The sequence below is a fragment of the Sipha flava genome, unplaced genomic scaffold, assembly GCF_003268045.1.
Source record: "Sipha flava isolate LNK unplaced genomic scaffold, YSA_version1 252_pilon_pilon, whole genome shotgun sequence".
Taxonomy (NCBI): domain Eukaryota; kingdom Metazoa; phylum Arthropoda; class Insecta; order Hemiptera; family Aphididae; genus Sipha; species Sipha flava.
In genome coordinates, this window is record NW_020272904.1 from 564,260 (window position 1) to 590,281 (window position 26,022).

The 26,022-nt window shown below is 27.6% G+C and overlaps 1 protein-coding gene across 3 annotated transcripts in view; it reads left to right on the top strand.

Annotated features, from left to right (window-relative positions):
* LOC112684594 (ankyrin repeat and death domain-containing protein 1A-like) overlaps positions 1-25,773 on the top strand; it is a 112,894-nt gene extending 87,121 nt beyond the window's left edge. For 2 of the 3 annotated variants that reach the window (XM_025556193.1, XM_025556192.1), the window contains 8 exons: positions 11,411-11,608; positions 15,031-15,129; positions 15,224-15,322; positions 15,486-15,584; positions 17,316-17,411; positions 17,509-17,725; positions 19,046-19,174; positions 24,600-25,773. In XM_025556193.1, coding sequence (XP_025411978.1) covers positions 11,411-11,608; positions 15,031-15,129; positions 15,224-15,322; positions 15,486-15,584; positions 17,316-17,411; positions 17,509-17,725; positions 19,046-19,174; positions 24,600-24,679 — 1,017 coding nt within the window. In that variant the 3' untranslated portion in view covers positions 24,680-25,773. The remainder of the gene's footprint in view (positions 1-11,410; positions 11,609-15,030; positions 15,130-15,223; positions 15,323-15,485; positions 15,585-17,315; positions 17,412-17,508; positions 17,726-19,045; positions 19,175-24,599) is intronic. The other variant, XM_025556194.1, reaches the window with a different exon arrangement.
* The last annotated feature ends 249 nt before the right edge of the window (positions 25,774-26,022 follow it).

The window sequence follows — 26,022 nt, forward strand, 5'->3', positions numbered from 1 at the left end:
TTTTTTTAAAACGTTTAAATTTGTATAACGTTTAAACGCTTAAATTGAATAACGTTTAAATTATTTATAGCGTTAAACACTCAATTGCTTATAACATTTATATGTCACATAACGATAAATAATATATATTATTTTGATTGAAGACCCAGTCCATACTTAGTGAAAAATTAGATAAAACAAACGAAAATTTCAAAACACAGATAGGTGTTAAAAAAGAACTACACAAAAGACCATTCTAAGTAGATCCAGCATTAGATTAAAAAAAAAAAAAAAACCGCAAATATTTAGGATTCACCTGATATAAATATTACTTGTAAATTTTGAGCCTGAATTAAAGAAAAAAATTTGAATTGCTTCCCCCTGGAAGTAAGTCTAAATACACCCCTGCTTTTAAGACCGTGACCCATACCAACATTTTATTTTGATAATATGTTGTTTGAATAAACGCGAACGGTACTTCGTACGATTAACATATTGTACACATCTTTTATATTCAAATTTCCTACAATTTTTCATTTATAAATATTGAGATGAAATCATTGTTATCAATCGGCCTATCACGACATTAAATATGTTCAATTTTCAACTCAAGTTATCTAATCATGTGTCACCGCATCCATTAGTAATGTCATGTTAGAAGGTGATATTTTTTATTTTATTTTAAGAATAAAAGATAGACGCACTAAATTAAAAACAAAAAAATCTAAGTAATTATATTTAACCAAAATTACAGCAGCCCACCAGGGCATGCCCCGGTGCCTCAGTGGCCTAGTCCAACCTTGACTGTGGCTAAATGCCGTTTTTACATATTATTACACAAAATTATTCATTTTTTAACATTATGTTAGATAAGCGAAAATTGAAAATTTAAATTTAAAAAAAAAATTATGTTGTAATAGCTATAACCAGCTTTTTTGCACTTATTTTAAAACAAGGTATGTTAAATATCAGAGGGGGCACTATCCCTCCTTATTTATTCCAGGGGGCAATTGCCCCATCTTGCCTCCCCCCACTAGCTTACGCCTATGGGTATACCCAAAATAAACTTTGAATACAAACAATATCGCTTTTATCTCAGTTATCGGGACCAGACGACCGATTTAAAATCAACCGTTGTAAAAAACCGAAAACCTAAATAATATGTTCCCAAGCAAAAATTATATGCAAATATTATGATCATAATATTATGACGTGTGTGTGTGTGTGTGTGTGTGTGTGTGTGTGTGTGTGTGTACAGTGTGTATATAATACGTTTATAGTATTTATACAAACTATTAATATGATTTCCAAGTCAAAATTTTAAAATGTAAAAATGCTAAAGAAAAAACCGTGTTTCATGTAAAAGTTAATTTACCATCTCAGGTTCATGGGGAGGGTGTTCTGAACCCCAAAATGCCCCCATGGATACGCCACTGTAATGTTCTGCATGGCCGGTCTTAATCAGTCCGGTCTGGACCTAATATACAAATACTATTGAATCGTCGGTTTGGTTCGGTTCAATAATTTTTAAGTGTAGTTTGGTCCAGTCCTCAGATCAAATACATTACTTTCCGTCCGGTCCGGTTTCAAAAAAATAAAATGAAAATCAGTCTGGTCCGGTCTCAGTCCGATCCCAATCATGGTATAGATATTGTTATGTAAAGAAATAAAACGAAAATAAACCTACAACTTTAGGTATATAATTATTTATAAAGCGGATAGTCCGGTCCAGTGTAATATTAAACGCATCATATAGTACAGTCTGGGCTAATACAAACTGAACCTTATGGACCAGTCCATAAATATTCCAAAATGTTTTAAAATCAGACTGACAGTCCGGTCCGGTCTAAAAATAATATGAAGCCATCAGTTCAGTCCAATTTTGGTCTTAGATTAACGTTTAAGTATGGTCCGATCCGACTTCAGTCCCCTGGTAAAATTTGAAGTCCGGTCTGGTCCATAAAATAACGAACTATGCAGAGCACTAGTAAATATATATATATAGAGAGACAAAATTGTTTTCAACTTAAAATATAAAGCAAAGTATGTAAAATGTTTTGTAACATAATAAATTTACCTATTTAACCAAGTACATTTTATTAAGAGAGGTTATGAAATAAATTAAAATTTATGTAGAATTATGTATGAGAGCAAATTTTAAATTTAACTTTCCCATTTTATTATGCGTTACGGTAGTGAGGTAGTATACCAAACAATACTAGGTAACGGAACTTTATAAGTCTCGGAATGCCCATAACTTTTTATGTATACCTAGTAAAAATCAATAAATACGCTATACTGCATAAGACACTAGTTTCCGTCGGTCCCTAAATAATTCCTTTGTACCAGACGATATTAAAATCACTGCTTGATTTTTTCCATCTGATTGAATAAGATGCTCTTTTCGTCATAGGTCGATATAATTACAGTATAATTGTGTAATGATGCAAATACAAACTTTAATCAATTTTTATTACGTAGGTGCATACGCAATAAAGACTTCGACTGATAAACGAGTGTCATTATTGTGCGAGGTTTAGAGTTGTTCAATTCGTTGACAAGTGAACCTACAGCCCTTTCGTGTAATGATTTCATTATAACTTGTGCTAGCAGAAATGAAATAAAATAAAGCGCTGTTGGTTTCGTAAAAACTGCACATTTTGAAAAAAATACGAGAGGTGTACAAAAAAGAAAAATTTAAGAAACGTCTCGCGACTTTGGCGTGTACAAATTCTACCGACAACCATAAATTGAGATTAGTTGTGATTAGAAATATTAACCCGACCCGCAACAGATGCTTTCTTCTTTGACACGTTCCCTCGAAGAACGATTTGAACAAATTTCACTGTATTTAAATATTTGTATGCATCTCGTGTTAATAAATCAAGTATAAATATACGCCGAATACGGTGTTGACGTATAGAATAAATTTCATTCAAATTTACCATAACAAATTGCGTGAAAAAAAAATAAACTTATTAATATTCAAAAATATTCATGACCACGTTATTCTATTCGTCATAACTACACAGACAGATAATACAAAGTAATTGTATGATTTAAATGACCATGACAGTCTTGAACTATTAATAGATATTTTCTTATTAGAATATTAATTAGGAAATTACAGTCGCTTATGATATTAACGTATTGTTCAAAATATTATAATAATAACTAAATAATGGAAAATTATTATTATTGATATTAAAATTATTTTATTAAATAAAAAACGTAGAAGTTTAAAACAATTTGACAATTTTTTCAAGAGTCTTTTATTGATAAAATTTCAAGCTTCTTTTAAAATTACCTAAACTTAATCTAACCTACTATTTACTATCGTAGCTCTCGTCCAAAAGGAGTTTTAAAATTGCGCAAAAAACCAGTTTCAAAACGTTGTTATTTTGTTTTTTTTGAATCAATAATAACATTTTGAGTTCAGTGCAGATTAAATAATAAACCATAATTAACGTTTGGCAAGTGCAAATTTTCGGTTTCTTTGAAAAATTCAGTACGACTATTGTGTGCTTGGTCATCATCTGTTCGATTTTTATTAATGAATTCATGCTGAAATCGAGAAATAATACACATCGTAATTCAATTTCAGTTATATTATAAATATATATTTATGTATACCTACATACACTAGTTGTTCGAACAGAAGAATTTCAGTGACGGATCTATCACATAATTTTAACCGAAGTATAATCCTATATAAAAGTAGTAGTCTATAGAATATTCTCCAATTTTCGAACGAACGGAATTTTATTAATTAATAAATGGTCTAAGATGCCAGGTTAGCAGGGTAGCAGACGTCCGGTGAAATAAAATAATTACGGTCCGGATCACGCAAATAGTATACACGAGAATGTTGGAGATAATTTTAATAATTTTTTTTTTTTTGTTTAAACCCATTACGATTCACGACATTTTAGACAGGTCCAAGATAAAAACGTTTTGGATTTAAATCGTCAACCATTACTGTGGCGTAATATCGTACTCTTCGTCCTCGAAATCTGCGGTGCACTCGTATACGCACGACTCAGCGGCTGTTTGTGTAAGCGAAAAATACTTATAACTGACACACGACCGACCCTACTACCGTTTATCAGCATTAGCAATATTACCCTATAAAGACTACAGTGTAGGTTAACAATAAACTTTGTTGTTTTTTTTTTTTTTTGTTATTACTATTATTTTTTTTTTTCGAATCGTTCATGTCAACTAGTACTGCATTGGACGTATATATTATTATAATCACTATTGCATTTGCTCGATTGAAACACTGTATTGCAACACGTTATTGAGAGATTTTATTTTTCCATTGATACCCTATGTATTTCAATCGGTAAACGCACAATCGATATTATTGTAGTGGTCAGTATAATAAGCAGCAAAAAGTTTCTAGTCATTTCAATATCCGTGTTTCCCAAACCCTGTTACTTCTACAGTCTTAAATAGACCCTAACAAATCAATGAAGTCACAATGATCCGTTATTTTTTAACAATACCAACAAACACAATTATTTAATATTTTTTTTTTTAATTTAAAAATCATGAATAAAAATTTAAAATTAGAACACGATGAAACGGTTTAAACAACAATATTGTTTTGGGATCCGTTTTAGAAAATATTATTGTTTTGGCTTTTGTTATTCGTAACTATACAATATATAAAATATCTCAAAATGTTTGACTTCAATAATTAATTTTCTTTCAAACTTCCACAACGTATGTAGCACATACTATGTACACTAATACTGTTATAAAAATCAAACTGAATTTTAAATGTATTTTTCAAATGTAATATAATGTCTTTCATCGCCTTTTGTAGGCACCCATTTCAATGCAGCCCACTCAATTCCTTTATTTTTGAGGACCATAAATCAGAAAACACAGTTTTGACTGTTGATGTTTGGTTTGAATAAAATAATGTTATGAAAATTAATTTACGGCTTAAATTTAATTCATATGTGATTATTGACAGAGTTCCATTAACTTTTCACATCAGTTTTCAAATAAAACATGTTAATTAAAGATAGAAGAGTTTTAATAAAACTACTACCATTGATATTATTTGTTGATTTGTTATTAAGACTAATCTTGAATTCGGGCGCATATGAACGTTGTATAACTAATCGTTATGAAGCGTTAAGATTACTCGATGTTGGTGGATATACGAGGTTATTTTATTTGGATTTGTTCTCGAATTTATCTTTTTACGTTTAAAATGTACATCTTTTGCCAAATTTGTAACCTGCATGATTTCCTACATTATTGTCTACATATTTCCAAGGAATTATTTCTGTTGTTCGACATTCTATAATGACTATTGCGTCAGTATATTTGACGCATCTCAGTAGTAAATTACAAAACTTTTTAGTGTGAAGGAACTTTTGACGATTTTCGTATTGCATTTACTCTTAGTTTCATTCCATGTATACTACTGTTCTGTTCAATTAATACGCGTTTGAAGATAATTTCAAGAGTTTAATTAACTACATTCAACAATGTAAGACTGGTATCAAATTTTTCAACCAATTACATTACGACGTATTTTAACCGTATCTATTTCATGACTATAGTAATTTTAGAACTTTAAGTATAATTTTATAAAGGTAATCATACTATAAAGTTTTATATTGTGCTTACAAATAATTGTTTTTCTGTAGATAATTTTCGTTCATACAATTTGTATATAAATTTGTAAGTATTTCATTTTCTATATAAAACATGGATATTAATTATATAACAACACGTTAACAGCACTTAAAAATTAATTTAATTATTCCTAGTAGGTACACTTAAGTTTAAATTCTATATACTTTAATCATATGCTTTTTATTATATCTTTGAAATACAAAAATCAAATTTTGAAACTCTAATATGTCTACTCTAAAACGAAATTTCGTCAAAAAATGATTATAAATAATAAAATTCAAACACCCCATACCGAAAAACCAAAATGAGATCATAATAAATAAATATAAGAGTATATGTATTTATTATTATTTTAAATAAGTTTTTTTTTTCCATTATTTTTGCTGTTTTTCCTGTTTTTTTTTTTTCAGTCAATTCTCGATATAACGAATTTCAAAGGGATCTAGCAACAAGTTCGGTATATCAAAAGTTCGTACATCAAAATTCGTTTAAACGAGATTTAAAAGAAAATTTAAATTTTATAATTTATATATATAATTTATAATTTTTATAATTATATACATACATACATATTAGATATTATTAAATATTTAATTAGATACATATTATACATATATATATGTGTGTGTGTATATATATTATATATACACATACATATATACATACAAGTTATTATTTATTTTTTAACTAAAATTTATTTTTGTTTATTGCGTACATTAGGGTGGTCCTTAGTTATAGGTAAAGAAAAACATTTTTTTGGATTTCTCACCCCAGAGAACTTTGATCAAAAAAGCTTCGTTATATAGAGGGAATAAAAATACATTTAATTTTACGTTATATCATAAAATTATAAAGGAAACGACAGTTTTATTCGTTGTATCAAGATTTTTATTAAATTGAACTTCGTTATTCCGCGAGTGGATTGTATAAGTATTACGATTACATTTTATACTTATCAGCTAAATTGAAAATATGTCAACAATTTGACATAACTTAACAAAAAATAAGAATCCTCTTTAAATACCGAAAAATGTATTACTATATAATACAACTTTTTTTAACTATTATTAATTAAACTACATAAATTTTAAAACTTTTTTCCAACCAATCTGCATAATATTACTATAATATAATAGTAAATAATATAATAAATAGTTATAATATATTATAACTCTAATATCTATGTATAAATATATTTATTGATAATCGTAACAATTTTGGAAAACACCATTTAACTTGAATATTTCTATACATTTGAGTAAATGTTATCAATCACAAAATAGTAGGTTATAATGCATACGGGAATTGAATTTGTATTCTGTATTATACATGTTTTCTTCCTTTTTCAATCTTATAATACTCGGATGATATACTATTCAAAATCGCAAAATTTCGGTGATAAAAATCACAAATTTAGGTTGGAATATACATATGTATATAAGTAAAATAAAAAAATCCTAAACCAAATTTAAATTGCTTTAATTAAAAGTTGTTCAGGTTTCGTGGCCCGGATTAAGTAGACCATTATGGACTAATTTTTTACATGAATAATTTAAAATGAAAGACACAAAATATAAACGATGTACTTTTTTTTTTCGAATTGCATCTAAAATTAATTATTTTGTATTTTCATAATATACATTTTCGTACTGTTGAAAAACTGTTATTTAATATTAAAAATAATCTAAAACGAATATTTAACCAAAAAGAAAAAACAATTATAACAATAACCTTTTAAAAAGTTACTTGTATAATTTGGTATAATTATTACTTGTATCACACACATAGTTACTAATCAACTAGTCAATAATGAAAAATTGTCATTAACATTTGTATGGAAAAAAAATTAGATAACATCTTTATAGGTGTGCATAAAGGTCATATGTGTAGTTTTAAATAATATTGTACATATTCCGTTAGTTATGATATAATTGTGTATTTAATTACCATTTCCATTACCATATAATACGGTTAAGGTTAGGCAGTACAAAACGTTTTTTATAACCTTCACTCGCCTTACGCTTACACCCGAAATGGATCCAAAGGGGAAAATTACCCCTCTTATCTTCCCCATTCTCAAAAAAGAAACCTTTGGAATTCAAGACATTTTGGTAACTTTAGATGTACCAACCACGGCTTAAAATATACTTAAAATTAATTAAATAGATTAAAAAATTAAAATATATTTTAAATCGTGGTGCAAACCGAGGACTTGTCATCTCAAATGCGTGCCTTTTAAAAATCCCTTCCTCTGTTATTTCTTTCTTCATCCACCCCTCGCTTGCATGATATTACAGGTATGCTTTTATGATAAAAACGACTAGCATTTTTGTACAATATCGATCAGCAATACCTAACATTAAGATCACAATGAATCTATCAATTGGCGATAGACGGATAGTCGAACGTTGTAAGCAAATGTGTCACCATCGCTGTTGAAAGAATAAAACACAAATTTAATTCAATATTCTTAAATTTTCAAGTAATATATTAATTACTTTTAAAGTTTTGTATAATTGTTTCGTAAACATTGATTTATAATATGAGCACTATATCGGTTGTTCATCGTATGTTTGAAACGATACTCTCTTCCCTTAGGCTACGGTTTACTTAATTTTATTCTGAACTACATGTATGCGCTTAATCCCCAAGTCGGCCAGTCCTGGTAATTCAACGAATAAACTTTTTACATTATTACATATTACACGTCGAAAACACTTTATGTATAATTTAAATTTTAGGCCCTATCAAAAAACTGTTTTTTTTTTTTTTTTTTTGACTCCGTAAACATCACGTTTATTTAATTTTCGAATTTTGTGAAATATTATACTGCTCTCATCAACTTTTTAAGTACTAAAAGATTTTATGACTATTTTATTTAACTTTTATATATATGTATAAGCTTAGATATAGTTTTATTTATTTTATTTTTTAGCTTAAACTTTCGAATTTTTTTTCACTTTTTCTTTATGTAAAAGACTTCTGGAGTTATTGACTAATATTTTAACAAGATATTAAGTAATTTAAATTCCAACCTAAGATTATTTTAAAAAATAAAAATAAGTTTTGTTCTCATAATAACTGCAACATGAAGTTAATACACATTTACTGTCACGCAAAATTGTTATTCATTTATACATAATTCCATATAGCAGACCCTGCACGATCAATAATATTGCACAATAATTGATGTTGCGCAATATTATTGACAGTTTAGAATATATATTAAAGGATTGTAAAATTTATTGAAGAAATCACACAAGGTTGGACATTATTTGCACTATACACAATATTACGTTTTATACGCAAAATCATAATGTTATAGGTAAATTCATAAAATTTCAATAAATTCTCAAAATATGTAGCATCCATTTGCAAAAAATTCTTTTAGTTATCTGGTTCAGTAATTCGTAAAAAGTTCAATATTTTTCTATGAATTTATTGTGTTCTTTATTTATACCACTCTTTCATTCAACGTTTTCTTTTTCTTTCTTTTTTTTTTTATATATTTATTTCTTTTTTTCAGGCTAATATTGGTTGAGTCCAAAGCTACCGTAAATAATTCAATATCATTAAGACACATTTTTAAAATAATAAAAATTTATAACTGTTGGTAAATGCTACTATACTGACGCCATTAAATATGCATAAGTCGTACATTAGGACATGGCTAATACATAAATATTTTTCAACTCTATATTGAGTAATATTATAAATTAATAATTTAATTGACTCATTATTATTGATTCTGTAGGGTCCACTTAAAATATTATTTTTTTGTGTTATACAAACAAAATAACTCTTAGAAAATCACAAAAATCATAATACAACATAGATTGAGTGTACAGTTTTAATATTGTAGTATTGAGTTATACGAGTATATGATAGCTTATGCATTAGTAATTGGTAACAAAGTTCACTTGTAATACTTTTCGAATTTGCCAATTTTATATAGGAAAATATAAAAATATAAAGTGCTAAAACAAATAAAAATGTTAAGATTTAACAGATTTATGATATTACATAAACTACAATAATTTATTATGTTCGATAAACACTTTGAAATTAATTTTATGATTTTTAGTTTATCTACAGTTAAATAGTTTAAGTACCTGTATATGTTTTTGATATTTAAATACGGTATTAGTACGGTATCGAGTCAAAAACACTTAATGGTTATTCATAAAGCAATAACGTATTACATAAATTTAATTTTTAGCCGTTTTCTTAAAAAATATATATAACACAGCTAGAAACTATAAAATTGCATACGTTTTTTAACAAATATTTAAGTGTACGATAAGTCTCATTCTTAATGTTTTTATTTTTAGTTTTCGGCAATTAAAACATCGTTTTAACTTTTTTAACCTTAATTTAAGATTATTCTTAGTTATGTATTAATACTATTACTAGGGAACGGATTTAAATTTAGTAAAAAATTAAAAATAATTAAATATATATTTGTTTATTACTTCATAAATATTTATTTATAATATTGAAATATTGAAATTGAAAATAAGATATAATTCACTATAGTTTATAAATAATACATAATTCGAAAATAAAAATGTTTATTCTGAATCATCCAAATATTTTTCATGGGAGAAACAATTAGAAACGACATATAATTTGATATTTTCAAATTTTAAATTACGGCGATTCGATCTTAGTATTGCTTTATAACTGCTAAATTATTTCTCCACATCAACGAAAGTGACAGGTGCATATTTCAAACAGGTTAATTCTTTTGGACTGTATTTCTAAATTGTTTTATGGAGTTTTTTTTTATAGTATTTCTCTATCGACTTTACAACCTTAAATCCTGGGGTTTTTCCCAATATGTTTTGTAATTTAGAGTTTGTTAAAACTCCAATTTCTCCAGGAACGCGTTCTAATTGCTTAATGGCATTATATACTATTTCTAGGCTCTCGGTTAATGCCATTTTAGAATTTTCTAATTTTGAAATAGTATCAACTAAAATTCCAAAATTAGCGGAAATAAGTTATAAATTGTTTTGCAAGTTTTTTGAAATTTGTACTCACGTCCTAGATAAAATATTGTACAGACTTAATCATATATTTTCGTCCATCGTAAAATACCAAAATAAAAGCGGAAATTCTACAATAATATAGATTACGTATATTTATTACTAAAATATTTAAAATAAAATTAGCATGAGTTCATTCAAAATGAAATGAAACGTATACATATGTCAATAACTCTCCGATATTAAAACTACATAAAAATATTTATTCAAATTAAAATCCGTTCCCTAATTATTACTATTGCCCAACGCTTATAAATAATATCGATTTCCACCATAATATATTACATTTTTATACCTTTACTTAACTAATATCAAATTGGTTTTTATCATTATAACTATTAAAACTTTTTACCACTCAACCGTCATAAACAAGCATTCTACATGAAACATAAATGTTTCTGTAATAAATATATTTATTGCACGTTGAAATTATAAATAGAGAATGAACATGTTAGAAATTGATTTAGAAAAAAAATATTCAGAAATTGATTTTTTTCATAATATTATGAAAGAAAAAATCGATTTTCTGTTTTCCCAAACACTTTCAAAGTGTCCTATCCTACAAAAAACTCGTACCTGCCCTATGTCTATGAATTATTTATAATTTGGATATTTTTTATCGTCACAGTTTATTGATGAATATTTCGTATAACACCACATCGTCACAATTCACCATGTTCTTTAAATAAAATCATTTATCTAATTTTATTTCTTATTTTACGCAGCAAGGAAGAACGCCACTACACTCGGCGTGCGAAAAAGGACATGTAGACGTGGTTGACTTTTTGCTCGGACATGGTGCCGATATGTTGGCGAAGGACGAAGAACAAAACAGTCCTCTGCACGTAGCCGTTGAAAACAAACAAACGCTTGTCGTGCAAATGTTATTAGAAGCAGGAAATCCGACGAACCTGGAGAATAGCGTAAGATAATTGTAATTTTTTTCTTGGCGCTTTCAACACATTTCAATGGTATAATAGTACGAGTCCATTTATCCACTGGAACAATTAATCTTAATAGCATCGCGACAATGAATCGATTGTTGAAATACACTTTTCTGCGATACATCGCATTTTGTCCTGAACACAATATTTCTAACTAAATTCGCAACAAATTGTATTCTGCTTAACCTTAAAATATCGATTTTAAATATATTATTATATCACCGTACTTAAATATAAAACAAATATACAATTCTTCTACCGTATAGTATTTTACGGGACCGTATAATATGCACTACGACAGGGATTTTTTTTTTCTTCAACTACAACTCGACGTTATTGTTACCTATCATCCTATGGGTTTTCTGTGTTGACGTTCTCGTACAGCGACGTAACAAAGAGTGTTGCCCCGAGGACCGTTTTTTAAATTATTCTGTCATCTATTTGAATATGATTTGTTTTTCCAAACGGGTCAATATGAAAAATTCAAAATACATTACACAATACTACACTCAATGCGATATGGGAACAACAATAAAAAAAATATATAATAATATAAACCAATACTGTTAGACTTAGGTGTACACGTATATTCTCAGACATCATACGATGTACATAAACTACGGAAAGCATCTAAACCGCACTTGAGTTTTTAAGAGTATATCCGTCTCAGTGATTTCGTTGTAAACCGTCATGTAATGTTTTTCGAGTTTTCTTGTATACTATATCTACTCTAGTACATATTATAGGTACTTCGTTTTATTTCCGCAGCGAAAAGCGAAATTATTCTCATCATTATCTTAAGAAACGGCAAGGAATAATAAATTAAACCTTAAACGAATCTTAATAAATTACTATTTTTTTTTTAAATAAAAACAATTTAATTTCCCAAATAATCTACGAAGGGAATATTTCTATTCACTAGACGCGTCTTGTTGAATAGAAAAAATATGGTTATTAATTAATTATTAAACATCAATTTCCTCGAATACGTACTTCTACAATGTTTTGTATCATAAATATTTAGCTTATGTATACACATATGTATCACAATGTTATTAAAATCATTTATTCATTTTGTTTTTTTAATTTAATAATATAGGTACCCTACGAGTTCGTATAACGAATAATTAAAAATTAAATATTTAATTCATAATCTTCTTTCTATTAGTTTTTATGTTCAAAAAAATAAATAATAAAACTATTTAACAAAAAAATATAATAAATAAGTACAGCGACGTATTTTCAGAAGGGGTAGAGGTTGCAGGTCTCAAACTCCTGTAGAAAAAAAAGGTAGGTTACAGTTAACGATGTCATCAAGAAAAAGAAACTATATAATAACCACTGAAAAAATTATTGATGAACTGGGGAAAAAAAGACGTTTAACTTTTTTATTATAAATAACTCTTCGCTTGTATTTATAATAATAATTATTAATAATAAAAATAATAAAATAATAATTATTAATTTATACCCATATATATTTATTATAATACTTGTATTATAAAATCACTTATTTTTTAGAAAAATGTTAAACCTTACCCCTCACACAAAAAAATTGAAAATACGCCATTGCATAAGCAAATTCTATAATCGAGTATAATCTTCAAAGAACAATTTATTCATAATATTTGTTAAAACGTCCCGTGCACATAAATTGATATTATTTTAAGTATATTAGTCACTTTAGCGTAAATCAAAAACAAAAATTTATTGTTTTCAAAAATATATCTTTACAGAATATAAATATTTTAAAATATATTTACTAAGATTTACGAAATATTTTAGATATGTGTGTAGTGTAAAAATACGGCATTTACTAATAAGAGTATGCGTTTGTCTCGTATGATATTTTCAAATCTAAACAATCAAAACTAATAATTCTATCAAAATAAATATTTGAATAACATGATTAAAACATTTTTTTTTTTTTTTTTTTTTAATTCACAGAAAATTAAACTTAAAACATTTATAAGACTTATTCATCAAAATGTTTGATATGTATATAATATAATTTAAGTTTAGAATTGCTGGAAGACGAAAAAATAAACAACTAGATTTGCACTTAAACTTACGCATAATTTAAAAATTATAAAAAATAGAAACTCTTAAATACTATTTAACTGTTTTTGATGTATATTAAAATAAAATAACAGTATTAAAATACATAATAAGTAATATTTTCTAACTTAATCTAAATATAACTTATTTAACGTAGAAATTAGATAAAATTTAAATCAGTAGACGTGAAGCTTTTGTAACTTTCCATCAACCGAAAATAATGCGTTTATATTATATATATATAATAAATTTAAAAAACGCTTCATTGAAAAACGAATACATTTTTCATATTTTTCAAAATCAAAACATCTATCCAATACATGTTACAAGAATAAAACGTCGATACGCTTGTCACATTAAAGCCTCTAGGCTTCAAATTTCACGGCAAATAAAATATTATTTTAAAACAACATATATTATTTCAAATAACAAATGTCACAAAAATGATAGACGGCATTTTTTATTTTTTATGATAATTTTATCAAATTTTGATTTTAAAAGGCAAATATTTAACACAAATTTCCAAACATGGAATAAAAATGTTAATAAAGTTTTAGATTAATTAATTATAATCAAAGTATACATGGGCTTTTTGTAGTCCCATCACTATATTATATTAAAGTTATTAGTATGTTTGTCGTCATTAAATTAGTACTTTTACTGTTAATATATAAACTAAATATATATATTCATAAACACAATTTACTGCTAGTACTTATTTGAGCTATATAATGTAAAAACTAGTTTTCTTGGCAATGTAAAAATACATCCCTATAAACATTGTTTACATCTTACATTAAAAGTTGCATTATGCGTTTAACTACAAATATGTTTGAAAATTGAAAATCTTCGTTAAACTAGTGACATATCACTAAAACATATTTTATGGTTTTTAACAAAAATGTTAAATCATCGACCAATTCGAGTATTATTAAATACTTGTAGATTAGAGTATCAAATAACAGTAAGGCAGCACTATTTTCACAAAATATTAGTGCACTACTCGTCTAAACTAACCTAATCTTAACGTTAAATACTCATAAATAAATAATCATGATGAGTGACTACCATGGGGTCATATATATTAATATCTTAACAATTACAAATGTAAATTATAATTTTTACTATCTGGAAAAAATTAAAAACTAAATTGACAATATTGTAGAAAATTCAGAACACCACCAAATGCAATTAACTAATCGATAGAACCATAATGTTACACCAACCTATAACCAGCCAAACGTATCTCTGCATTGTGTATATTAAAAATGCATTTTTGTACGCGTCATTTTGAAATATGGGATGTTAATTGAAAATTAAATGTGTGTTGACTGTGTATCTAGAAAGGACTGACCGCGTTGCACATAGCCAGTAGCCACGGATGCCGGGGAATAGTGGAAATGCTTTTATCGGCCGACTGCGACATCGACCGGCAAAGCAAGGTAAATAAAATGACAGGCATCAATAAGTACCTACGTAATCATAGTAACATGTGTGATCAACTATTAAAATAAACTACGTTCCGAACATTGACAGAACGGAAACACACCTCTACACATGGCTTGTTTGTCGAATAATGTAGTGATTGCCGAAATACTGATTGCCAAGGGAGCAGATCTCAATGCCTTGAACACGGTAAGCAAATAAAGCAAATAATAATAATATATTACTCGACGAGACGTACCTACCTCGGTCGTACGTTTATACATACATCGAGTCGGTTGGAAAACGAAATACATAATATATGATTTTCTTTTTTATTTGATTTTTTTTTTCTTGTGTGCGTGACTTGTTCCAGAGGTTGCAATCACCTATTCACATAGCAGCAGAACAAGGATATTCAGAAATATGTAAGCTACTTCTTAGTGCCGGGGCCAACATCGAACAACGTGAACAGGTTAATACGAACGCTGAAACGGCTATCGAACGATTGAGAACATTATACCTTTTTGGCCGAACGATTGAGAACACTTAAAATTAACAAAGAACTTAGCGCTGACCCCAAAAAAATACTCAAAAAACGATACGATTGAGAACGGATTTATGTGCAACGTTGCCATAGTTTGCCATATAATTGATTTGGCTTTTGGAAAATTCAGTATACGTACAATAAATATTCTTGAAAAAATAATATGTAACAAATCATTTAAATAAAAATTAAAAATATATAGGACTTATAAAAATATCTAATACCTGTATAATGTAACTTATAAAATTATGAAGTATATATGTATAAAAATGAAATAATTACATATTATGTAGAACTTATAAAATTATGAAATATATTGACGAATAGTTTATGCGACGACTGTAAAGCCTAACCGTCATTCTCTCATATCTAGTATCTAAGTTACTATTAACATCCAGCTAATCCGATAAAAGTTTGATAAATATCAACAGATTATTGTGCTCATATTATCGATTGATTACATTTGACAACGTTGGAAAAAAAAACTCGACCATTCTCAATCGTCTTACCAAAAACAACGTTCTTAATCGTATTTTACCGGCTGAAACATGTAAACGTTTTATTATTAATATTAATCAAATACAGTCAAGTTTACAACCTTGTTTGTTGTTATTCTCAAGTTCCGTCCGAAAAATAAAATGACAAATCAAATTTAATGGGAAATAGAAATAGGAAAAATATCCCATCTGAAATACTACCACAAAAAAATTAATACCATTAATTATGTGTGTGATATGACTGTACTTAATTAATAATCAATATAATTTATACGAATAGCATAAATGTATAGTTATGATTGTTAATACTTAATAAATTAATGAGAATTAATAACTACGTTCACATAAAAATCTTCAAGCTACAGTTAAGTACGCATTAACCATAAGATAATAAATATATATTGTGATTTATATCAGAGGCGGCCAAACTTTTTTCGGTCACGATCTACTAAAAATATACTTGACATTTGAAGATCGACTTGGAAAATTTTTTTATTAACCAGAATAAAAGATAAAACTATACAGATAAAATTTATCGACAATTTGTTCATAACCACCACGATTAATTTTCGTGCACGTGGCCTAAAAATAAATTCTAACATGATCGATTCTGAGATCGTCCGCGATCGACTATTTGGCCGCCCCTGATTTATATCATATGCTATGGGAAATTCGACATACCTACACCGAAGAAGTATGTAGACTTGTTTTTATTGGATAATTTTTCTTTCGGGTATTTTTCTTTTTCTTTTTTCTTTTTCGTAATACCGATAGTATTTTTCGTTTATTGTGAGAAACCACCGATATCAAATTTGAAATATCCATCAAGGAAATGTATTTCCGATTATTTTGACCTTAAAACTAAAAGTTTAACAACACTACTTGCAGTTTGTGACTGTAGAATATTATTATTATATTACACACACAATACCTTCTGCTAAATTAAATATACTATTATTTACATAAAATGTACGATGTCAATTAAATTGTTCGCAAACTTAATTTCGACTGATTAAGAATAAGCACTATGTCATACATTGAAATTTTTGTTTACATTGTATTAAATAAATTAGAAATAACACTAATGTTTTTAAAGCTCAATTATCATAACATTAAATTATTAATATATGTAAAATAGGATTCATATATTTTTTTATCACAGGGAGGTAAAACACCGCTATATATAGCAGCTAGAGGAAGTTTCACTGCCATAGTGGATATGATCATAAAAACCGCTCGATTAGAATACACACCTAAGGTATATCGAAGTACAATTGTTTGACAGACTGTAAACTATTTGATCGTTGCCCTCTTTGTTGATTATTGTTAACGGTTGAATTTTTGTTCACGCGTAGAAAAGAACTAGGCCGAAAACGCCAGAAGAACGAAGGAAATGGAAGTGTAATCCGGATCTGGACGTCTCGATAGCGCTACAAGAGACCGATCAAAATCTAGAAATGATACTACGAAAGTTAGCCCATAAGCAACTAAGTCCTGGCGAATGGAAAAAATTGGCTCACTTGTGGGCATTCACAGACGAACAAATCAAAGCGATCGAACACCAATATATAGGTGATATGTCGTATGATTTTTTAACTATTTATAATATTCCCGTTAATTTTGATAATGCATAAATAATAATCGTTAGGTTAATCAATCTTTTTTTTATTTTTAGTTTTGAACATTTTACAATCATCTGATTATTTCTCTAAAACATCACTCAAACACAACATCATTATGTCTTTCAAAACTCTCTATGTAGCGAAAAAATGTATTGATTTTACAATTATATTTTATATTTCTTCTTTTCTTGTAGCCAATTTTTAGGATAGTAAATTAGCACTAAAAGTTTCATACAGCAACTGTTAGATCGAAAATTGGACGCAGATGGTACTTGAAATATATCGTTTTTCGATGTTCTCGGTAATTTTTCTGAGTTAAGAAAAACTTTGAATTTTTGTTTGCAGCCATTTATATTTTATGTATTTATTATTTTTTAAAAAAATAAGTCATTTAGTTTTTTACAATCGAAAAACTTTATGCGCATTTCACTCTAAGCCAGTGTCAAAAAAATTGGAAGCTTTATATGGGCGTTTAGCTTTATTTTTTCCCCCATCAAAATACGAAAGTAATCGTGCAATATATAGTCACAAGCACCTTAACCGTTATTTTCCCGCGTTATTTCCTAACACCCCACCAAACATCAGCACATAAAGATTTGGACGTGCTTGGGAAGAAGACGATTATGCTGTATAATATAGCGATTCAATAAGTAATTTATTTTATTTTTAATAATATCATTATTTTTCAATTTAAGACCTTTAAGTACTTGCTGAATAGTTAATAAATATGCAAAAACTAAAAACGATGTGTTCATTTTGGCGGTCAAGGCTGATCTAGGAGATACATAAAGCTTGTAACATATTATCCAAATCACCGATGTTAAAGTTTATACGCATATTGTATTGTTTCAATGCATTATAAATACCCAACTCGAGATTATATCTCGTGAACAAATATTACACATAACAAACGCATAACTAACACTAACACACTGACGCATCATTAACGCAATAAAATTAGTTTATCGTTTATATCTTTAACAATATCGCGAAATTATTTACGATAACATTGGTACGAATTCGGAAGTGCAAAGAAAGCTTGTTTTAGCTCTCCGACTCCCGTTTAATAATACGAATCATATAATTACATATTCCCATAAAATTCTCCGAAATGTATTTAGTGCTTACAAGGCCACATTATTATGTTGAATGATGTACGCTAATATTACAAAACGAACTTTATTTGATTTATTTTATAATATGTATTCAATGTAAAATATTTAACTTAATGGTACACAACTAATTAACGATTTTAGCATTTCGTTTACAGGTCCGTCCAGTTACAAACAACACGGCTATAGAATGTTAAGAATTTGGGTGGACAGTCTAGGGCCTGATCTTGATCCAATAGAGGAACTAATCGACAGCCTAAACACAATCGAAAAGAAAAATTTAGCAGGTAATATGCAATTCTCTTACATACAAAACGAGTTCTATAATATAGTTATAATCGTGTTCCATATCTTTGAAAACCAAATAAGTTAATTGCATTATTTATTACGATCGAAAATCACTCATAACTACAAAATACGTTTTCCGTGCCGTGATCTTTTTTTTTATTATAAATTTAATGTGATTCGTGAACTTTAGATCGAGAAACGATATCCCGTACACTAAATTTAAGATTATTAATTTAAATTCTTAGTCATAAATTTATTTATTTTTTAAATCACAGTAATATATTGAAATTCCTGTGTAAAATTCTTTCATCTATCACTAAATAATTAAAAAAATTGTTTTCTTTTACATTCTGTTTAAACATTAAATGTTAATATGCTACAAAACATATACATGCGCATACGTATCCTAAATCTCAAATCATATATGATAGTTATATGTATTTCCTTTGTTGAAATAAAATATTTAATCCACTATTACAGTATATTATATAGTACTTATATATAATAATAGTTATAAATATATGTGTTACTGAAAAAGTATACAATATGGATATTTTCTACAATGCCTTTATATATATAATGTACAATATTTCATACCATGTATAATCAGTGGTACACACTGGAGAGTTCAAGGATAATAGCTGCTACCCCTGATTTTTTGATTATTGGATGGACCCCTGACACCAAAATATCCACATAATAAGTCTACTACGTATAAAATTTTTAAAAATAAACTATAAAATAATATAGCCATTTGACAATTAGCTTATATAAATATAACTGACTAAATACTAATGAGTATCTTATCGTCCATAATATCACAGACAAATAAAAACATTTGTCAATAAGAGCAGCATATTATTAAATATTTTATTATATTAATTTATATTTGTTTATAACCGAGTCCCAATGTGCATAAATGTAATTATTAAACTTTAATAATAGTTATTGTTTATTGCATAAATTGTGTTTGTAGTAAAAATTTGTATCAAATATTTTCTTTTTCTTCCTTCGCCTTTTTTCCAACTATTTTGGGTCGGTTACCCTTGTCCTAAACTTTCACTTGCCTTGATTTTCTACATTCCTTACGCACACACCAACAGCTCTCATATCATTCTCAATTGTATCCAACCATTACTTTTTTGGTCTTCCTCTTTTCCCTTCAACGTTCATTTTAATAACAACTCTTACTGCATTTGTTTCCTCTCGTTTTATCACACGCCAAAATCATCTCAGTCTATTTTCTCTCATCTTGTCTACTATAAACGCTACACCAGTATTACCTCTCACATATTCCTTCCTTATTCTATCTTCTCTTGTCCCTCCACTCATCCATCTAAGCATTCTCATATCCGCTATACTCATACTCTATTCTATTCTCCTGTTGACCCCCCCCCCCCCCAACACTCTGAACCATATAGCATAGTTGATTTCACTATTTTCTGTAAAATTTTATCCTACATAGGTATTTAAATATAATTATTAGGGTGGTCCTTAGCTATAGATGAAGACATTTTTTTTTTAATATTTTTGATATCTCACCCCTTCATTTTGTTTATTACTGTAATAAAATAATTCTGGTTAAATTTGGTCATGATTACTCACCGCTTTCACGTGCCCCAAGAGGATTAAATATTAATGAAAAATGATTGTTTTGTCATTTTTTTGACTATATTCAAAAAAATATTGCAATTATCATAAAAAAGTAAAAGACATATATTATAGATATTTATATTTTTAATAAAAAAATATACTTATACAATTTCTCATAAATCTATTAATTCCCAAGAAAAATTATAAAATATCGAATATTTTAATGATTTAAAAAATACAATTTTTTACAGTTATTTAAATATATTAAAATAATAGTTAATGATACGACAAAATATCTTATATTCAATTGATAAATAATTTGATTTCCTAAAAAATTTAATTAGCATAAATTTCATTGGATTGACTGTTTTATTGTAACAGTCAGGTTAACGTAAAAAAATGTAATGTATCTAAAATGTTATTATGTTAATTCAATAGTTTCATTAATAATACATGTTTTAATATAATACAGTTTATATAATGTCATAAATATATTATTATTATTATCTATTATTTGTTATTTCATAAGAAAAATTATATGATAGCAATTATTATTATAATTTTTTTTACATAGTTGATTTCTTTCAGTTATTTTAAAGATATTGAACAAGGTGGTTTTTTACAATCTGAGAATCATCGACGATACTCACACACTACTTGCAGTAAATATTGTTTCTGATCTTCGCTTTTAGTTATTAACTTGCTATAATCTTCAATTAATTTTACGCCTTGCTCCGCAATATCATTAACTACAGTTAAGTTATTTACTAATTCTTTTCCTTTTATATATTGATTATTTTGATTTTATGAATATGATTTTATATAACATTTTCATTCCACAATTTCGGATATAAATCTAACAAGTCCAACATCATACCAAATCTATTAAAAAAAAATTCCTAGATTGGACTGATATAAAATTATCGATATCTTTATTAGCATAATTGTATATTTTATTTGATTATAAAATTATTCGTTTTTTTTATTCTGACTTGACATCAAAAGTCTTCATTGCTTTAACCATTTTTGCCTTTGTTTTCAGTGATACATTGTCACCGAAAAATACTAATGATGTTATTTCTGGTGTTAAGTATCACAAATTACTTCACATTTTTTTTAATGTTCATTTGGAAATTTATATATCAATGATCTCGTACAATATTAGCTCTTTAATAAATTTTAAGTCCATATTTGGTGCCAGAGCAGCAGCTGAAGCACAATATAACTTCAAGTATATGATGTCTACATGGTAAATATAGTATATCACGTTCTAGCCGTTGCTCTAATAATATACAAATGCCTTTTAGTCAACTCATGATGGATGCGGTTGCATCACAACATAAAGCTTGTATGTTTTCGGTTAAACCTCAATTTTCAAGAGCCTGCTATTGCTTGGTTTTGTCTAGTACCAGATATAAATTCTAGTACACCAAGCAGATACTCATTGCATTTAAATGATATAACTATTGGTATTCCTATAGGCGGTCAATCATTTTTTTTCCGGATAGTGAGGGAAGAAGTTTATCATCCCATAATCTTAACTGTAACATATTATCCGATTCCGATACAACTATTAGGTATAAAATATTATCTACTCATAGACAATGTATTATTATCTTAAAATGTGTTATTTATGAAACTATTGAGTTACGACAGTAACATTTTAGCATGGCACTTTCAATTTACACAGTATTTCAAAAATACAAATATTAAAAATTCATATAATTTTATAAGCTCTAAATAATAACAAATTTACAATAATAATAATATAATAATAAAAAATTAATTTTTTTAAATAAATAAAATATTCAATATTATCTATATCATTTTTCTTATGAAATAATAAATAATAGATAGTAATAGATTTATATACATATATATATATATAATTTACCAGATGCGTATACAATGGAGGGGGAGATAGGTTAAACCCCCTCCTCGAAATTCAGAAAAATTATTAAATATGTTTTTATAGATTAAAAGTGGTTTTTAGGTAATATAAGTATGAACATTTACAACCTAAAACCCTCCTAAAATATATTTTTCTGTACACGCCTGTAATCTACATTCTATGATCCATTTTTATAAGATAAATTGATGGTTTTTGATAACATATATTACATATTTCCAATAAAAATCGTTTTAAATAAAAAAATTCAATATTTTCTGCCATTACCCAATTTTTTTTCGCGTACTCCAGTTTGGACCGCTGATCTAATCTATCATGCCTGACCATTTTTGTGAATTTCCACGGTATACAGCTGCTCAAAGAAGTAAAATCAACAACAAAATCTACCAGAAGTATCTTATCCGCCATAATTCTACTTTGATTTAAATATGCTACCTGCAAACAAAAAGTGTCTTCAATTGTTTTTTTTTTTTTTTATTATTGCCGTGGAATGTACTCGTATATATATATATATTTTACGTATTTGAAAAATGTTACGAATTTATTTTCAGTGGCTCTGCTTGTTTCAACAATGTTGAATTTATTTTTGACGTGTCTCCAATGTTTTTCTATTGTTTACGTTTCCGCACTACTACAGTTATCGGGTCAGCAACAATTTCCGAGCTATTAACCACCCCTTGGACAAATTCATTTTCATTTAAAGTTTATTATGTACGTCATAACATATCGGAAGTAGTACTGTGTACCAATGGTGCAACCAGGATTTATTTTTTGAGGGGGGAAGATTATACATTTGAAAATAATTAAATTTCAAAAGGCGTTTGATAGAGAGAATCGAGTAAGATTAAGTTAACTAATATTTCGGTGGAGAGGGGTTACAACCCCCAATCCCCCATATTTGCGCAACTTCTGTGTATAACTTAATCAAATACAATTTATAGTAATTAGTAAGATATTCCGATCTCGCTTTTCTCCTTTGAAAATACATATTTTCAAGGAATAACACATAACCTTCAACGCAAACCAAAAATCGATGACTTTTAAGTTCTTTTTCCGTCATTTTGATTATTATTATTACATAATTTTCATCCGAACTCTATTTTCATCTTAGTGTGGTTTACGATTTCCAAGATGTATAATCTTCTATCTTATATTACCTCCTTCTTAAAACAATAGATTCGTTAATCGTACAATTATGCTAGAACCTTAATAATAGGACTATTAATAAAAGGACCTTCCACTGCCTTGCGTTGTGACACAACTTAAAAACATAAACTGACAGATTAATTTTATTTTTACAGTAAAAAAACTAATTTTATTTATAAAATTATAATAAGTATATACATTGCATAAGAAAAAAATTGTTTTAAACATTTTATGGAAGCCTAATCTTAATAAGTTTATAGACAACATACTTAACCACTAAATGTGTGTCAGATAGCATATTTAATGAGTATTACAATCATTATTATTTCGTTGCGATTAAAAAAATATATATATGATTACAATAATACAAGAGTAACTAATCTAAAATCTTAACGCGAACATTATGACGAAATCGACTACTCTGCAGCAATCTCCTACGATCGTTTAAATATTATTATTATTATTATTATTATTATTATTGCATAGTAGGTAGGTTCACCAAGTTTTGCCTACCGATAACTCATAAACAAAAGTAATCAAAACGAGGTCGGATCTAAAAATTAACGACCGATGGATATGTGTGTTTCCGGTAAATTTTGTATTCAATTATTATCCCCTTGGAATTAGTTAACCGTGAACTAACATATGCATAATATTCGCCAACGGTCCCCATTAGGGTGGGAGATATTCACCGAATAAATGTCGAAAAGACCAATGACATTATAAAGATGACATTTATTTTGTTGTTTTTGTAAAAATATGTTTGTTGTGTTCAGATGCAATCTGCAAGAAGCTAATGCGGCAGAAAGAAAAAAGTGAGAAAAAACCTGACGACAAGACCTGCGTCGTTTCTTGAACACGCACACACATGTATTTTTGTTTTATTTTTATTTTCAAAACAACTGCTGTATAAACAACCGGATGAAAAATTGAAAGTATAATATTCTACGTTTGTTGCAGTTCACGTGTTGAATATATAAATTATAGTATTTATTTTAAATGAAAAACTGGTGTTTAAAAACAACAACGTAATTTTTTCGAAAAAAAAAATCATTATTACCGTTCGGATTCGTCAACCATAGTCTGTAAATAATGACAATATATTATAATCGAATCAGGAACCGGAACCGTTTGAATTTATTGCCACCGGATCCGGTACAGGTTCTCAGAAAATAAAATAACTATTCCGATTCTTTGTTAAAAAAAAAAAAAAAGGGTACCAGTTTCTGTTATTAATAAAATATAAAATTATTTCTAATCTGGTGAGCATACTATAATATACCATCGTCCACTTGTTATAGTGCATTAAAATAGTAATATTGTTGTAGTAAACGAAAAATGATTTTACAATATATTGCACCAAACCAACGTAACCTCCTATGAACTATACAAAACACAGTGGTACTATTATCAAATCAAAAATTACAGTCACCATAATATTATTTTCGATTGACAAAACGTTTCACTTACGCATCGTTTTGCCATAATTACACACTATACTCCGTTCTCCGAGAGCAACTAGTTATCGCATTTTCACCACTTTTTAGCGCGTTGACTCTGCCGTCTCCATCTCTGATTTTCCCTACCACGTGGGGCTACCAATATGTGAACGAGCATAAACGATCGCGCTGAAAAGTGCTAGGAATACGCATAAATAGACGAGTTTTGATCGCTATCCAGTTCCGTTCTCTCGGCGAACAGAATATAACTATCTATTTTATTATTATCATCGCTTTATTTCGAAGACAATATAATGTTGAGTTGATTTTAATTATGGTATTTCACTGGTAAAGATATTTCCAAATAATTCTATTTTGTGATAAATATACATGTAATAAACACTTCAGAAGTATAATAATCTTAAATAGGTACTTATCCAGAATGCGATTTTTTATATATTTCTAGGTATAAATATTATGAGAATGGATCCCTGTTTATTTATAAATAAAGTAGTAATAACTTATAGTTCATGCTAAATAAAACTATTTTATTTTGGAACCTAAAAGAACCTTAAAAATTTAAAAATACCGGTTCTGTTCCGGTATTTAATTTACCGATATAAAGGTTTCGATTTCTACATTTTAAAATATTCCGTTTCCATAACCGCTTTTTTCGATTCGGTTTCTGTCCCTATATCGAATACTATGTAATATAATGATTTTTTTTTTCAAAAATATTTTTCGAACAAATTTTGCTCAA